Below are 18,752 nucleotides of genomic sequence, written 5' to 3' on the forward strand. Positions count from 1 at the left end.
TCACCATGTTGGCCTGCTGAAATCCTACTAATCCTTGCAGACACAACGCCGTTGTCGCCTCCTCCATGAAACCTCCTTTAACCTCCCAGAGTTGACTACTGTGCCGCTGATGCCCCTACAAATATATATTTCACCAAAATATGTATTAATTTCCATATTTACTACCCCACCAAATGTGAGAGTTGTGTCTTCTTCATCCTGCCTGGACCATAAGGTGGGGTATAACTGGCAAGGTACCTGGCACAGAGTCAGCGTTCAGTAAAGCCTTGTCCAATCGAGACTGAACCACAGCTGGGTCATCCATGGGCCTAATTCCCCTGCATGGGACCACAGAGGATAAGTCTACTTCTCTGCCGTGGAACGGCTCTTTAAGCCTAAGAACAGCCCTCTTTCTCCCAGATCTGACTGTTTTCCCAGTATCTCCCATCCCATCTATAGAGAAGGTTTTAAATTCCATTTTGATCCTGGTTCCACTCCTCAAAACTTATTTCAGTTTTTCTGTATCCCTCTTAATACATCCTATACCAAACTGAATAGAAAATTCCAGATGTGATCAGACTACTGCTCTCACCTTCTCATTTTCTATTCTCTATTTCTATTAATGTAGTCCAAGATCACAGTAGTCTTTTAGGGGGTTATATTATACTCATGAACTTTACTAAATTTTGCTATTTACTAAAACTCTAAAATTCTTTCACATGTTCTGCTGCTAATTTTTATGTATATTTATACACTTGAACTTTTTAACCCAAATAGAAGATGTTATATACATTCCTGTTGAATTTCATCTTTCTAGATTCAGGCACTATTCAAACCTTCAGGGATCTTGTGAGCTCCTGAGTCTCCCATCCTACCTCTGCCATCTTCCGCATCTATACACCTTTGGAGTTTTGATGAGCCTATGCTATCTTCATTCAAGGCACAGAATCAACAGTGGAAGAGGACTGAGATTGGAACAGAGTGACACTGACTCAGAGCAACAGTGATCCAATTAGCATCATTTTTTCAGCATAGCTATTCAACCACTTAGTAAGATGGTTGGTCATGCTAGCATCTAGCATACATTTCTTCACTATTTTTTTTTTTATCAAATCTCTTTCTGAAATGTACAAACCCTACCAAAGAAAGTCATGACTCTATCACTCACTTGCTCTTACTGAACCCATGCAGCATCCTAATGATCCCAGCTTCCTTTTCCATTTCTTTAGTAACCAATTCTAGTTTCTTTACCAAAACTACTAACAAACAAAAAAAACTCATGAGCTATAGATTTCAGAAATTACTTATTTCACCTTTAAAAACAGGAACATTTGCCTAAGTACTTCTCCTGTCCTTTACAATCCTTTAAAGGACACTGTCTGTAGACTAGAACCCTCATTTGCAGATTTTCTTAGTGCCTGGGATGTCACTGACCCAAGGCACCTGAATGACCTTTCACAATCTTTTTCATCTACCTTGACCTCATTCTTCTTACCTTGTGGTTTCCCTTTGTCACCTTTTGCTTAACTCCTCTAACTGGAAGTGACCTGTCTCTCAACCTCTGCCTATGCAAATCCTGTCCCTGATTCGGGCTACCTCTCACACAGTAAAACACCAGTACAGCCTTCCCAGATAACCTCCAACAGAAGTGATCTCTCCTTACTCTGAACTTTGACCCTTTCGTGGTCCTTACTATTTATGCCAAGAAAATTTATTGTGTAGAAACTCCCATTGCCATTGTAGTCATGGCTGACTTAATATGAAGCTTCTAGACCTGAGGCTCAATGACATTAAATTAAAAGGATTCTAAGCTATTCTTTCCTAAAGATGTAGGTTATGGGAGGAAGGGAATCCAGAAATTTGTTATCTTTTCCATATAAAGAGACTACTACTTACTGTTCTACTATTACTGGGCCATGAATTTTGATTATTATCTAAAGGTGGCAAGGAATTCAGGCTGCTCTCACTTCAATCTTCCCTAGCCATTACCCAAATTGTTAGCTGGGGTCAGGGACGCAGCTTACGGCGATGGAACAGAATGAAGAGCCCTAGGGAGGTCAAACCCCGGACCTGGCTTCACTAACACCATGCTCCAGCCAACAAGGAAACAACCCCAACAGTCCAATTCAATCCACAGGTAAAAAGGATACTCCAATGTGCCTTCAGTTCTTCAATTTTTTTCAAGGATTCTTGAACTTCTTTCCATACATGTTCATCACCAGTTAGCATATCAGCATCCTGCTCAGGCCAAAAGAACAGAAAAAGAAGACAAATTACTCAATTAAAAAATGGGCAAAGAGGGGGCCAGCCCAGTGGTGTAGCAGTTGAGTTCGCACACTCTGCTTTGGCATCCCAGGGTTCACCAGTTTGGATCCCGGGCACAGACCTACACACACCACTCATCAAGCCATGCTGTGGCAGGTGTCCCACATATAAAATAGAGGAAGATGGGTATGGATGTTAGCTCAGGGCCAATCCTCCTCAGCAAGAAGAGGAGGATTGGTGGTGGATGTTAGCTCAGGGCTAATCATCCTTAAAAAAAAAGGGCAAAGGATCTGAATAAACATTTCTCCAAAGAAGATATACAAATGGCCAATAAGCACATGAAAAGATTCTCAACATCATTAGCCATCAAGGAAATGCAAATCAAAACCACAATGAGATCAACACTTCATGCCCATTAAGATGGCTATAATCAAAAAGACAGATAATAACAAGTGTTGGTGAGGATGTGGAGAAATTGGAACTCTCTTACAGCAGTGGTAGGAATGTAAAATGGTGCAGCCACTTTGGAAAACAGTCTGACACTTCCTCAAAGGGTTAAACACAGAACTACCATATCATTTAACAATTCCACTCTTTAGATATACACCCATGAGAAATGAAAATATATGTTCACATACAAACTTCTGCATAAATGTTCATAGCAGCATTATTCATAATAATAAAAAAAAGTGGAAACAACCCAAATGTCCATCAACCGATGAATGGATAACTAAAATGTGACATAATTATACAATGAAATATTAGTTGTCAATAAAAAAATGAAGTATTGATATATGCTACAGTGTGGATGAACCTTGAAAACATCCTACTAAGTGAAATGAGCCAGCCACAAGGGACCAGAGATTGCATGATTCCACTTATATGAAATGTTCAGAATAGGCAAATCCAGAGAGACAGAAAGTACATTAATAATTAGCTAAGGCTCGGGGCGGGGGGAGGAGGGTTGGGAAGAATTGGGGAGTAACTGCTAATGAGTATGGGTTTCTTCTTGGGGTGATGAAAATGTTCTAAAATTGACTGTGATGATGGTTCCAAAACTCTGTGAATACACTAAAAGCTATTGAATTGTACACTTTAATTGATTAAATTGTATGATATATGAATTATATCACAATAAAGCTGATATATAGATATAAATATATCTATATAACTGTATATCTAAAAATCAGGAAGGGGAAGTGAGGAAGAGAAAGACTTATTTCTTAGGAGACCTATAGCTAACATTTTAATCAATATGGAGCTATCAATCAAAATGAGGCCAGAAAAAGGAATGTGAGGTATAATTACATCCATGTGAACCAATTTTGACTTCTGCAAAAACTGAAAATAAACCAATAAATAAAAACTCCCAACAATTGAAAAAGCAATTTAAAACAAAATAAAAGTATGAGTTACCATTTATTAAATGTCTGTCCTATTTAGTAAGCAGGTCTTCTATTTTTCCTGTATGTCCACATTTCAAGAGTCAATAGCCACATGTGGCTGTGGCTACCATACTGGACACCATTAGATACAGAACAGTTTTGTCATCACAGAAAGTTCTGTTGGACAGTGCTGCTTTAAAGAGACCAATCAAAGAGTAGGAAACTCTCACCATATACTACTGAAAACCAGGTGTTCAATATCCATTAGATTCTCAATTAGTGTCAGAAAGAAGAACCATCCTAGGAAGTTATATCAAATCATGGCCAGTGTGGGGGTTATGGCAAAGGTGAAGTAAGGCAGACTTTTCAAACTATATACATCTCCCTGGAGATTCTTACATCCCTGCTAGGGGAGGTTTATAGAAGGAACCCTGTGGAACCACTGCCAGAGTAAGCCCACGTTACTGATGGGAAGATACACATAACTCAGGTGTTCCAGGGAAAAAAATATGAAGGCCACAGAGAACCACAGAAAAGAGATCCCAAGAAAAGGGTGAGGCAGTGGGTATGCAGGAGGAAGTGTGTGTGCTTGTGTGAGTGTGTCTGTGTAGTAGGGCTTTCTGGGTCTCTGTGTATATGTGTTGTGCATATGATTAATATAATAGGGTGGTTTTTAAAAAGATACGATAAGTGCACCCTACTTCTTTTAGGAAATTCTGAATAAATACCTAGCTTTCTGTACACAGGAGAGGGAAAGAAAAATCAGTTGCTTAAAAGGTCAACATCAATCTCCCTCCAAATACCTGCTCAAAGTCCCTCTTCATCTCCTAAAGCCTCGTTCCCTCACCTCAGTATACAGCGTTTAGCAACATCCTCATGCCTCCCAGAGAAAGCCCACACGTTAAATCTTGACAATCACGGCCATTCATGACTAAATTTTCCTGTCTTATATTTCACTACCGGCAGCTCAAACCTTAGATTCTAGGCAAAATGTCTCACTTGTTAGACTCTATGGTAGGCAGAATAACGGACCCCTAAAGATGTCCACATTCTGATCCTCAGAACCTGTGAATATGTTAGATTACATGGCAAAGGAGAATTAAGTTGCAAGTGGCATTAAGGTTGCTAATAAGCTGACCTTAAAATAAGAAGATTGTCCTGGACTATGCAGGTGGGCTCAGCGGAATCACAAGGGTCCTTAAAAGTGGAGGAGGGAGGCAGAAGTGGAGGTCAGAGTGACATGATGTGTGAAGGACTTAACCTGCCACCGTCGGCTTTGAACATCGAGGATCAGAGCTACAGACTAAGGAATGCAGGCAGCCTCCAGAAGCTGGAAAAGACAAGGAAATGGATTCTCTCCTAGATTCTCCAGAAAGGAAAGCAGCCCGGCCAAGACCCTGACTTTAGCCCAGAGAACTGTGTCGGACTTCTGACCTACTGTAAGATAATAGATTTTTATTGTTTTAAGCACTAAGTTTGTGATAATTGATTACAGTAGCCATAGGAAACAAATACAATCCCTAACATATCTTCTATTCTTCTGGCCTTTGGAATTTGGCACATGCCCCTCCTGCCCCTGAAATTAATAAATTTGATCACTCATCTATTCAGTTAACATTTACTGAGTGCCTACTACACGCTGTTCTAGGCACTGAGGATACAGCAGGAAAGAAATCCGACAATCATAGTGTTTACACTGCAGAGGCAGGAGGAGCATGGGATGACAGAAAACACACACACATACACACATGTAAAATATATGTGTCAGAGGGAAAAACAAACAAACAGGGAAGAGGGATGAGGAGTCCTGGCCCCAAGGAGTTCCATTTGAAACAGGGTGACCAGGGAAGTCCTTACTGAGAAGATGACATATGGGTAAAGGGCTGAAGGAGCTGAAGGAGTGGGACATCAGAGTTCTAGGGAGAGGGGAGAGCAAGTGCCACAGTGCTGGGGCAGGACATGCCTGGATGTTCCAGGGATATTAAGGAGGACAGCGTGGATGGAGATCATGGGTTGTAGCTTGTATGCGTGTCATATCTGTCCCATTTTAGAGCTAAATATAGGTCTTATTCTTCTCTGATCCTGCGTCTCCTAAATACTTAGCACAGAGCCGTGTATGTAGCAAATGCTCAGTTAAACGTCTGTAGGATGGATCTGGAAGAAAAAGACTAACATTTATTTGGTAATGATCTGGATGTCTCTTCTCTGTATTTGAATTACTCCTCACAACATCCTTGCAGGGCATCAATACCTACAATTTACAAACGAGGCACAAGACAGTCCTAAAGCTTAAGTAATGGCTACAAATGTCCTTCCACTCCTACTGCCTGAGGTAAGATTCAAACCCACGTCTATCTGGCTCCAGAGCCCATGCTCTTCCCACTCTCTTCATGTTTAATTTGAATGTGTTTTTCTCCAAGTCTTGCTTAAAAGGCGAAACTGAAGTCTAAGTGCAAATTCAAAGTATCTTCAACCCACGGCTCCTATGCTCTTCCTAGTACTGGCATTTGGAAAAGGGCACTAAAATCTTCCAACGTGGAACCCACAGCAGATCTCACATTCTTCCATCAAGCAGGGTGAGACCATGGCTCAATGCAGAACAATTTCATACGGGAGTTACATTCACGACTAAATCCCCATCATAATCTGATTAGCTGTTCTTTGAGTTGAGCCTAAGATTATATTTACTTATCAGAAGAGCAAGAAAGCTTTGAAATTGCTTCTAAACATTCAGAAACAATAGCTCTCGAGAGCACTTCATATGGGAGCTGGACAAAGCTACATTCACTGCCAGCTAACTATCAACTCCCCGGATGTTCCACCAGGTGAAACTCTCTACACCCTCAGCTTCCCAATTCACCTCACTCCTGTCTCCTGACTCTCTCTTCCATTCTGTGACTTCTCGTCTAACCATGCCTGCAATGCAGTCTGCCTCTCCTCTCCCCACACCTGGTAGGAGGAGAACACTCAGGGGTGGGGGGGTGTGTGTGTGTATACACACACATACATATATATTCCTATATATATGAGACATATGTATAAACAGAGAAACTACTTAGGGAAGCGTAACTTAAATCTACTTTTTCAGTTTGCAAATATAAGAATAAATTAGTATGTTCTTTTTCACAGTTCCTGAGGAATGAAATTAGTAAATTTACGTCCTTATTGCATTATTTCTTATTCAAACACATTAAAGATGTTGCTGTCATTCAAGACAAAATTATTTACGGGAAAAAATCCTTTTTGAATTTCAGCTTTACTATGTAAAAGGAGCTTGAATGAGTGAGTCTTGAAATCTGTTTTCAGCAGGTAGAAAACATTCATTTTATACATATATATTTTTATAAAATCAAACGTACTATCACTGAGTTTTCTACAAACGATAAAATAATTCAGATGACAAACAGAAGGATTCCTGAGAAAGTTCACTCTGCTGGAAGTGACAAAGGGAATTAACAACAAATTGGTTCCAGCACCACTAGCAGCTCTGCCGTGACTGGCTCACGCCCTGGGCAAGGCTTCTTCTCCTGGCCCTCAGCTTCCTCCCCAGAAATGAGAAGTTGGCCTGGATGACCACTAACATTCTTCCCACTTGACCACTCCAGAGGCTGAAGGAGCGCAAGGCCAGCTGAGCTCTAACTCTGGTGAGCACTCTCTTGCATAGTTCCAGAAAAGTCCTTAAAAAGTTGTCTTCATTTTAAACAGTAAAACATGGAAATAGGTCATTTAAGGCAGAACTCTGCCAGCTGTTCTCAGGATTTTGGTAAGAACGAGTCTCCTGAAGGTCTCCCTTCTTTCTGTGACACTCAAGCTCCTCTACCCGCACTACCCCCTCCCGGGCCCATGAGTGGCTAGGTACAAACTTCCCATAATCCAAGAGTCGTTTCTCTCAATACTTGGTCCCTTCTTCTCGTTCACCCCCATTCTTTCCTCTCATAGCCGCACTCTGAATCCGACCCAGCCCTAGCTCTATCTTACTGCTGCTACACGTTCTCTTCCAACTGGAATCCTCCCCTCTGGATTCTGTCAGGACGTGGATTGCAGCTTCCTGCTCTTTCCTTGGGTCACCACTTTGAGTTGTTTCTTTGACTTTCTTCCCTTTTGTCCCTTTAGGACCCAGCCTCAAATGTACTCTATCCAGAAATCTTCTCTAATTCTTCCCTCTGAGTTAGCCCAGCGCTCCTGAGCCACCACAGCCACTCTGCATATCTCTCTCTCAGCACCAAGCTGTCATTAATGATCTACTTTACTGTCTCCCCAACTAGCCTCAGAACTCCTTGAGGGACCATGACCTAATCATATCTCTATTCCCAGTGCCAGCATAGTAAGTTATACAGTAAATGGTGACGGAGTAAATCAATGAGGAGAGAGTAGTGATCTTCTACAACCCATGGGTAACAGTATTTTAAGAATAAAATACCTTAATTCTGTAACAAGAAGGAGAATCTCAACCAAGGAAACAGAAGGTTGTTCTTTTCACACCATACTTCTATCTTGACTTGTTCCTGATATTACCACATCATGATTATGTTGAAAAAGGACATGTTCCCACTGTAGTTGTCAGTATTTGCCAAATGCCCAGATATTGGTCTAGAACCTAAACAGGACCCCTCCCCCCAGTATAAGAAATCTCACCTTAGCTCAGGACCCGTGCTCCCGGACAACAGCATCAAGGCTGTTCGGGAGTGGGCTCTGTTGGCTCTCCTGGCTTCAATCTCCAACATCATCCTGAGCCTCCTGTTGTTCACTTGGCCCAGAGGTCGCTGTGCCCATCTATCCCTGGATGGATCAGTGAGGCCATCTAAGTTCCTTCACACATAGCTAACAAATCAATATCCTAGCATCACTCCTTTAACTGTAAAAAATAGGTACCAGATGATAGGAGATAATCTCACCACTACATAAAAGGGCGTCATGCAACAGAATTACATTCAATTGGCCAAATGCTTCCTTTGGGTTTCAGAGTAGGAAGCATACCTGGCAGATGCCAGCAGTTACTGTGAATCAGAAATCCAAGTTTCTTCAATAGGGTAAGGTTGGAATCTAGCAAGACTGGCTGAACATATCCTTGGGAAAGTAACCACTGGCTCTATCAGGCTTAAACATAAGATGCAACCATCCAGATCCACTGTGCATCTGGAACACTTAAACAGATGTGTTCACTTGGCTCACAAGTGTTTGATGTTGAAACTCTTGCATTGGGCTAATTTCAGATGGCTCACATTAAAAGGAAAAGGAGAAAGGCAGTCTGCTTTCCAGTACTTCCTGTTATCCAATCCTCACACAAACTCTAATTAGACTGGATTGGAGAGAGATGAGAATGGAATGGGAAGTAAAATTACTGAGTACTTATAAACTTTTCCAGTAATTTAATAATTTTAGCGTTTTAAAATGAGAGGTTTTTTTGTGTTTTGTTTGTTTTTAAAGCAGAATGAGGTTCAAATATGGTGTCTGCACTCAGGAGAGAGACTGGGAAGTCCTGAAACTCAAACTCAGGAGGGAAACAAAGTTTAATATGCAGCGCGTTTGACTGAGGTACTCCAGTTCATGGATAATGCCCTGGGACTAACAGATGAATATACAGCAGCACTCCAAACCTTACGATTCACAGGGAACATTTCTGCTGGAACCAATTTCCATCTCCTTTGGCAAAAAAAAACTGAAAGCAGTTTGGATTTAACATGGGGGGAAAAGTGGCTCTTTCATAAAGTGGAAAAATAGTAGTTAAAACTAGAGCATTCACTGTTATCATATCAACCACAAGCCAGTCAAAGGGCATTAAGGACTGGGGAAGGAAGGAAAAGAGAGGAATGTCCTCAGCTTGAAGCACGTTCAACTGGTAGAATGTTCTAATTAGCAATTAACTAGCAACTGTACAAAATAATGAAAACTTAGTGAAAGGAATACTGGATTTAGAATCATAAAATGTGGATTTGAATCTCTGCTCCATAGCTGTGTGACCTTGGCAAAGTATTTAACCTCCCTGAAGCTAAGTTTCTGCGGTGTAATAACTGTCTGAACAGATGTACCTTCTAAACCTTTTCTTTGTACCCTCTAGAAGCACTAATCTCATGAAAGGCACAGAGCCCTGAGTTTTCAATTCCCACCCTAGAAGGCGGAGGGCTACCAGGGGCCTGACTAGAATCCGTTTTGTTTGGTGGGAGGGATAAAATAGTCTTATCCCAATGAAGGAGAAAGCAAATTACAATGTAATCAAGAACCAACTATGCCATGCTCCTACCTCTCTGCATATCCCATTCCCTTTGTCTGGAAGGCTCTTCCTCAATTTAGTCATCCAAACAAACTCCTCTCCATCCACCAAGAACCAGATCAAACGTCCTGCAGCTTCCACAGGCACAATCCTTTGTGCACTTCCCACTGGGTTCCATGATAGTTGTAGCAATGGGCATAACTGTGATGCAGATGAAAAGGACATCATCCACGTGCTCTTACCAGTCCACAAACGAAAAAAACAAACTTTGCAAGGTAATTTTACTTAATCTTCTTCATGAAATGGTGAGATCTCAGCACAGTGCCCACAAGCGATGTGCACAAGAAGGGTGAAGCAGGTCTCTGAACTCCATGTCCCCTCAAGAGCCTGAAACTCCAGGTTCTTCCCCACCCCCCTGAGCTGGCTGACCCCAGAATAGATGTCCTCTTCTCAGGCTGGCAAGACTTCCCCTGCCAGTCAGCCCTGGCACTGTCTTGGAACCAGCTGAGGAACATTTGGGCAATGAGGAGCACTAAGCCCAGTCCAAACAAGTGCTGATGTTGAGGAGAAGGGCTCATGGGACAACCTGAGCCTCCAGCAGCACTGTTCCACTGAAAGGCATTTAACTCTAAGTCCCCATTGTAGCTGTCCCAGTTGCCAATACCCACTTAGCTTTGTTTCTCAGGCAGAAACAGGACTCTACTGCAATTACAAATTTCTGCAAGTTCACACATTGGAACCAACTGCAGGTTCAAGGTTCAATCTCCAGATACAGGGAAATGCCAGAAGGAAGGGGAATGTCCCCTTGACAGCTTCTAGGGAAGTGACAACAGCTTTGAGTGGGTGAAGTCAGAACTTCTAGACCCATCAAAGGCTTTTTTCCAGCTACAACCTCAACACCTTCCCTTCCTCTGTGCTGGGTATTCCTATCCCAGTGACTGAAACTCCTTCTTAGAGAAATAAGCTCCTTTGCTTATATAAAATCCGGTCAATTCAGAGGAAAAAAAAACCAGTTGTCATCCACACACTTGGGACAGTTTGAGAGCCTACCCATGCCAAGTGGTGCTTGCTGATCTGCTTTTAATGCAACACTGTGCGGAAAATGAGCATGAACGGCTGATACACAAAGGCAGTTAAACACTACATAAAGACATTTAAGACGACTCTTCCTTGCACCCTCCTATTCCTCCTTGCACCTCCTGAAAAGATAAGTTCCTGAGCACATATAATGGAGATTATACGAAGCAGAAGGCTACTGGCTTGCAAAAGCACATTCAAACAAATTCTTTTCACATTTGTACAGAGAGAGACTATCAAATAGATAGCTTCTGTGCTGTAAAGTCGTATCCGCAACTCCTAGCACAGTCCTGCCAATCTTCCTGTGCGAACACCACAAGCTGGGAGGTTTGAGACTGGGAAAAAATGCAAAGATTTTACAGGAAAAATTGTTCTAATGGCAGCTGGCATTAAGATAAAGTATACCCCTGAATTTCAGGACAGGTTTTGCTTTAATGGAGACCCAAACCACAAGCCCTCACCTCCTCCAATCTGCCACACCTCCATCTCTAGTTTGTTCTTCCTTAGAAATAGCTGCTTTCACTCTCCTCTGCAAACAGAGAGGAAAGTCTGCAGAAAACATTCAAGTTAGGTATAAAGGCTAATGTTCTGATAGCGAAGGTTAGGATAACCTAGACGCAGTTTCTCCAGAGACATTTAAAAACAGGATGAACCAACAGCATGACTTGGGTTCTGTGTTCCTGGCATTCAGGAGTGTGTGACAGACAACACCATGAAAGTGGAAATCAGGATGCTGGAGTTCCAATCCCAGCTCTGCCGCTGGCCAGATGTGAGACCTGGAGGCTAACAATGCCTCCTGGCTCAGCTTCCCCAGGTGAGAACTTGATTAAGGTTACCATGGAGATGGAAACTAATCATTCCACTCCATTAGTCATTAATGTATATGGTGTCTGTTGTGCATGAAGAGAGACCTGAAATTCTGACAGGAGAGACTTTGGAATTTGTGGTTGTGTAACAAATTGCAAATCCCTCCATTCTATTTTTTTTTCCTTCATTCTATTTTTGCTGAGTTTTCTCATGTATAGAACACACCAGTCAGAGCAGAGAGAGTACGTAGAGGATGGAATAAAGACTACAACGACCCTGTGCTGCATTCTACCAACCCAAGAATTTGACAATGATTATTTAATTCACACGTTCCCTCTAACATTTGTGTGTATAATGATTATAGTGGGCAACATGCCATACTCAGATGAGAACATGGTATTTGCTTATCTGCTAAAGCAAGCACATCAGATTATTTAATCTGTGGTCCCAAACTAAGGGAATAGTTTAGTTGGGGTCCACACTAACAATTTCAGATAATGAGTCCTGGGACAGAAGTCTAGACACGCTTTTTAAGGAGGTAATCATAAGGGTAACCAAAGCAAATTATTTAATATGACATCAGAACCTGTCCAACAACAGTAGTTAATGCAATTGCAATAGCTCCCCCTACCTTTTCAGAGCTGGCTTGCACAAATTCACCAGTTCTTACTAACACCTTGTAAGGCAGCACTGAAATCCTTAGACCATGTGCCAAACAAGCACAAAGTTCAAAAGGACTATGTCCCAGTTGGGGGCGAAGAATTATCTTTAATACCTTGGTCATATTTTCAAGAAGAAAGAGTCCAGAATTGCATTTGTGTCTCAGTGGAAGAAAGCCAGTGTTCCTCCAGTAATCTCAAACAATTCTGTAGTCTGTGAATTAATCCATGCAGAATTTGTTCCTGGAAGCTGGGGGTGGGTCATTCCAGAGGGCAATCACTCATGCGCTGAGGGCCTGGCAGCGAGAGAAGGTGACCAAATTCCATGGTTCAGCTTTCTGCCCCACCTCATACCCATGAAAGACCCCGCACAAAACTACCAGGACTCAGATGCTCTCCCTGGCAACTGCATCCTGTGGAAGTGAAGTGCTGGCGAGCTTTCCCCCTGGCACCCCACCAACAGAAAGCACACGTCTGCATTTTATATTCCAGTAAACTCCAATCTGGCCCTTGGCCAGCAGACCTCTTTATAATGTCAAAGATAAAAGCCCTGGCCATGTTTGGCACCCTGCCCCCACCTCCATTCTCTTGTAACCATCTCATAAACCAAGCATGCATTACTGTTAACGGAGCCTTCCAGACAAAGGTCTGATGGAGCTTCATAAACATTACCAGATGATGATCAGAGGTGTCCCCACTTCACAGGAAGAGAAAGAGGTACAGGGAGGGGCCAGTGATTTCATGGAGGGTGTGCTGGAAATCAGGGGGAGAACTGGAAATACATACTCAAGTATGTATTCAGAATCCTCCTGTTCCTAAAGAGCTGTGCACTGAGCCGCCTGTGTCACGGCCATCTTTCATTAGGACCTGGCATGTTGGCAACATCAAATCTGAAATCTGCCCCAAAAAGTATAGGTATAGATATAATCTCTGTACTGATGTCTAGCAAGGTCCTTATCAAATTTTGGATGTCTAACAGGGCATTTTGGGTGTACAGGATGGCGTAATTCTCTCTTCTCATACCCCTTGCCTCAGGGAACGCTATGACGGCACCCACAAAGGATTAATGAAACCACTACCTCTTAAACAGTTTTTATTTTCTTTTGAGTCATACTCTGTGGGTCAAAAGTATATAGCCCCAGCTGTTTTCCTTTATCATTCCCATTTTATTGTTTAACTTTCTAGATAACTTGAAAGTAAGATTCTAATATTAGTAAATGCTCAATTAGAATATGCAAGGATTTCTTTTCTGGAAGTAAACAAATGTGAAAATCCATCTTTCTCTGTACAAGAGTAGACAGAACTTCATTTAGAGAGTTTAACATATGAGAAAACCCATATATCATTACCAATGGGAGCTGAACTATTTGGGATATGCCTATTTTTTATCTATCGGGGCTTTAATTCACTCTAGGCTAGAGTGCTGACTTCCTCCTCCACTCCACCAATAATGCACAAACACACAGAGAATCCAGACATGCCCATACCCCACCTCCCCCCATCCATGCCAGCAACGTGCTTTAAGGGATATGAGGTCTCTGACTTTCCTTTAGATCAGGCCTATTGTTCCTCCAGCTTTGGTTCTCATCTCTGCTGTCAGGGTCTGATGCCATGGGGATATATTTAGAACCACCTGGAGAGATTTTAAGAATACGGAGGCCCAGGTCTCATCTAGGCAAATGACAGAAGATTCTCTCAGGGGTGGACAGGTATCTGTATTTTTCAAAAGCTCCCCAGGTTTTTTCAATCCACAGCCAGGACCAAGGACCACCAGCCTGGTCTCTGCTGCCTCAGTGATCACTTCTAATTGCTGTGATCATACTGTCACTTTTCGTGTCAGCAATGGTAAGATTTGCTGCAAGTGCGTAATGGTTTAGGGTTTTTTCCCTTGACTATCCAATCTACAATTGTATTTCCCATGTTCTCTGCTTTGGCACAAATTAGTTTATTTATAATAGACACAAAAAGTGACCAAGCACACCGCACTATGAGTAATACTGTGCCCTTCCAACTCCCTTTAGTTCAATACATGCCAGCATTTCCCGAATGCACAGTTGGGCTAGGCACTGGAACTGCAAAGGTCTGGATGAGATGTGGCCTTAGCCTTGAGGCGCTTACAGTCTAGTGGTGGAAAGTGCCACATAAACATATCATTTCTAAATATCATATGTGATAAGAGAGAGAGAAGCCCTGGGGCTATGGGAGCACTGAGGTAGGGTCCTTTGCCCAACCAGGGTTTTGGGAAAGTGTCCTAGAGAAGACAACGCCTGAGCTCAGTCTTGAAGGCTGTGGAACTATTAGCTAAGAGTAACAAAGCAGGAAGGAAGAGCATGAAGAAACAGGAGGACATAAGACAGCACAAGGTCTCGGAGAAGACGGAGCTGTTTGGTGGTGCCAGTTCACTCATGCACAGCAGCAGTGGTGATGGGTGGGTGGGCGCGCACCTCAGTCCTCTATTGCCCTTCTGGGTCTGCAGTAGCTTGCTGCTTGGAGGCTGCTTTTTCAGTTAGAGACTTTCGGTGGAGAGATGGTCCTAACTTGGGAGCCTACTTCAGAATATGTTCACAGACCTGCAAACATAAGGCTGGGTTAAATGGTTAGTGGAGGGAAAGGGGAGAGAGTAAAGGTTTACAGATAAGAATAAAGAGCAGGGCAGGTGCCAGAAAAAAGGGTGAATTTGATCATCTGTGGGCAACATGGAGACATGGGAAGATTTTAAGTATAATCACTGTGTTGTTCAAATATCTACGTGGAAAATACGCTGAGAGGTAGAGGGACTGAAGGCAGGAAGATCAGTTAGATAGATGTTGCAACATTCCAGAAAAAGACGACATGAACTCTAATAAGGCAATGGCCTTAGAGACAGACAGAGAGGAAGGGATCAATTTAAGGGTCTTTAAGAAGGTGATAACTTGGGAGTGAGTGGTCTGTGGAAGAGGATGCTGGAATAATTGCCAAGCATCTGACTTCAGTGACTGAGTGCAAGATGAAAGCTTCAGGTGAGATCAGGGACGTAGAAAGAAGGTGTTCAGGAAAGATGAGTTCACCTTTTGGACATGTTAAGTATGAGATGCCTAGAGAGAATCCAGGTAGGGCTGCCCCGTAGTCAGTTGGAATTATGAAACTAGACCCAGAAGACAAGCAAAGGTGAGGAGGGTAGATCTGGAAGCCACTGTCATATAGTTGGAATCTAAAGATACGGGAATAGAGATCACTCAATCCAGGAGAACTCCAACATACAAGGAGCAAAGGGGGAGAAGGAGAGGAGGGTGCAGAAGCTAAGGGGGGAGTATTCCTAGAAAGAGGAAGGGAGGGACCCGTGGTGTGAAATGCAACAGAAGGGTGAGCTGGGAAGGGACTCAAAGAAGGCCACTCGACTTGGAGTTGGGCTCAGTGATGACACAGAGAGAGACGGTTTCAATGGGATGACAGGAAAGACTATCAGTGGGGTTTAAGAGAAGAGAAAATGAAGAGACAGGGACATCAAGCGAGTAGGTGACTCTTTCAAGGGATTTCACAAATTGAAGAAAAGGACACAGCGGTTAGAGGCAAAAGCAGAGTTGGGGAAAGAGGCTGTCTTTTAATAATGGGAAAGTCACGAACAGGTTTATACCACAGTGAAGGAGGCAACAGAAAGGGAGAGGCCGATCACAACAGAGAGGGAGTGACTGGAGGAGCCAGGTCCAGGAGGAGGCAGTGGGTGGGGTCATGAGCACAGGTGGTGGTGCAAGAAGGTAGCAAAGACTTGGCTTTGGCAAGGAGGCCTGTTTGCTCCGAGCCAAGAGGAAGACAGAGAAGGATGGGTGCAGATATAGCTGCATGTGGAAGTGGGTGGAGTGGGAAGTGGAGGGATATTACGCCTGATGGGTTTTATCACTCCTGTATCTACGGAAATCAAGGGAGAGCAGGGGCTTGGGGGATGGAACAGTAGTGAAGGTTGGGAACACTGTGGAGCATGAAGAAGGAGACCAACTGAGGACAGCAGGACAACTTGGCAAGGTGGGAGCCCAGCCGAGGGAAGGCCCAGAGAAGGCTCAGTGTCTATCTGCAGGATCCTCTGACTTCCACCAGCACTGCTTGGCATTGCAGGTGTCAGAGCAGCAGGAGCATATTATTGACCATCCATGGCTGGGGACTATGGGGGCAGGGATGGTAGAAAAGAGGGAGCTGAAGCAAACGTGAGGTTGGACAGAGGAGGAGGGGAAGCCAGACATAGTGAGATTTTCAAACAAGCAAATGACCTTCCTTTTCTCCAATTGCAGTTTAGCCTATGAAACCAATGCATATTCGTTTAACCTCCAGGAAGATTGGTGACATTTCTGTCATCTAGGTTTCCTGAGGCTGATAACAGATTTTAGCACTGCTTGCCCATTTCTCCACTCCCACTTTTAATGTGTATTTGGTTTTTGTTTCATAAGAAAGCAGCTGCAGTCTTGAAAATGAGGGCATGGTTGTCATCAAACTATTGGAAAACCATGAGTTTGTAAAATTCTTGATAGTTGCTTAAGTTCACATTTGCTTTATCCATTCTAGCTTGTCCAAGGGCATCAGTTCACCTTCTAGAACAACACCTGAGAACACTGATGATAAAATAGCTGTTAAGCCCTTCCCAGTAGGAAACAGGACTAGAGGATCTATCTCATAGGGTGGGCATCAGGACCAGATGAGACAATGTGTGTAAAGTGCTCAGTACAGCAACTGGCTCACAGTAATTACTAAACACACATGACACACATTACAGAAGGTGAGGTCAAGACCAGACAACACAAGGACATTCCCAAAAGAGGAGCAGGAATCTATCAGGATAGTGTGAGGAAGACAATGCTGGATGACTGAGGCTCATGAAGAAATGTTCTAGTGCTCTCTGAGCAAGGAAGTGAGCATGGCAGAGATGGATTTACTACTCGCAGCAAGTGGTAAAAGATCAACAGATAACAGAAAGAACAGAGCTGCCTGATTCTTAGTTTCTTTCCTTTCCTTTCTCCCAAAAGAAATTATTCTCAAACAGGACAGAGTAGAAGAAAATATTTCATAAAAGTTTACATGTTTAATTCCAGAGGAACTCTATCCCAGGGCAGCCAAAGAACTTCGTAAAGACAGCCATGAAACTATTTTTATTCCTCTCTAAAGAAGCGAGAAAAAGGGAGCCGTGGCAGAAGCCCAAAGTGGTAGCAAACAGGGTCCCAAGAAAACAGAAACAAAAGTAAAAGTCTGCACGTGGAAGCCTCCAATCAGATAACCAATGTCTGTCTTTGGCTAATGCTTACTGAGACTTAAAAAGATAATGTGGTTTCCACTATGGGAGAACCGAGAACAGATCCTGGCCATCTGCACTCATTTTTTCATAGAGACTGTACAAGTAGATCGGATAACTATTATTAATCCCATATATTTTTCCTGCAACAAGCATTTAACAAAGTCTTTCATATTCTGTGAGCAAAATAATGAAATCTGAGATCTACTCCACAGCAAAGTGCCTATAGTTAGCAATATCGTATTGTATACTTAAAAAATTTGCTAATGGTTATGTTTATGGCATAGATTGTGGTGATGGGTTCATGGGTTTATACTTATCTTCAAACTCATCAAGTGAAAACATTAAATATGCATAGCTTTTTGTATGTCAATAATATCTCAATAAAGTAGTTAAAAAATAATGAAATCCAGTTAGGATGAGAATGCTTGTCTAGATTCTTGCTGGCTGAACAATCAACCATATCTTAGGATTAACTGATGTTGACCTTGGACTCTCCTTAGTAGGTAGGAATCATTTTCCTTATTTTACAGATGAGGCTGAGTATCAGAGAGCTGGCTAGCTGAAGGTCAAATAATAACAAGAACATTTGTCGAAGGTTTATTGTACTAATTACTTTGTGCTTTACCTCATTTAATCATTTCAGTAAGGTAAAAATCACTTCAGTTCCTAATTTATAGATGATAAGACTGCAGCTGAGAAAAATGAAGTAACATCCTCAAGTTCAGGCACATAGCTAGGAAGCGGTGGAGATGGATTTGAGCTCCTAGTTACATAATTTGAAAGCCTGAGTGCTCTTTGCTACACACGCCGCCTCAAACATTCAAGCAACTGAAGACAGGGAGGTGGAATAAGGAACCTATTTACTCTTTATTGCTCCATGGGGCAGAGAACCAGGACTTGACTATAAGTTAAAAGAGGCAGTTTTTAGTTCATGACATTAATTAACTTTACAAGCGCCGTTGCTGGAGAGTGGAATGGTCTACTCAAAGAGCCTGCTGAGATCTCCACTAAAACTGTTCACATGGAGTGGGGACATCCACCTAGCAGGGATATAGTAGGGAGGTTCCTGCCCTGGCTGGATGGGACCTCTAAGGGCCCTTCCAATCCTGGGC

General features: G+C 42.7%; 1 protein-coding gene across 10 annotated transcripts in view; it reads right to left on the bottom strand.

Moving 5' to 3' along the window:
• Window positions 1-18,752, bottom strand: part of SMYD3 (SET and MYND domain containing 3) — a 671,177-nt gene that overhangs the window by 106,107 nt on the left and 546,318 nt on the right. For 6 of the 10 annotated variants that reach the window (XM_023632604.2, XM_023632603.2, XM_070255580.1 and 3 more), the window contains one exon: window positions 2,130-2,217. In XM_023632604.2, the coding sequence (XP_023488372.1) occupies window positions 2,130-2,217 (88 nt within the window). Of the gene's footprint in view, window positions 1-2,129; window positions 2,218-9,870; window positions 10,042-18,752 lie in introns of all 10 variants that reach the window. The other 4 variants (XM_023632602.2, XM_023632601.2, XM_070255576.1 and 1 more) reach the window with 1 other exon arrangement.

This window comes from Equus caballus, chromosome 30 (genome assembly GCF_041296265.1).
Source record: "Equus caballus isolate H_3958 breed thoroughbred chromosome 30, TB-T2T, whole genome shotgun sequence".
Lineage (NCBI taxonomy): Eukaryota > Metazoa > Chordata > Mammalia > Perissodactyla > Equidae > Equus > Equus caballus.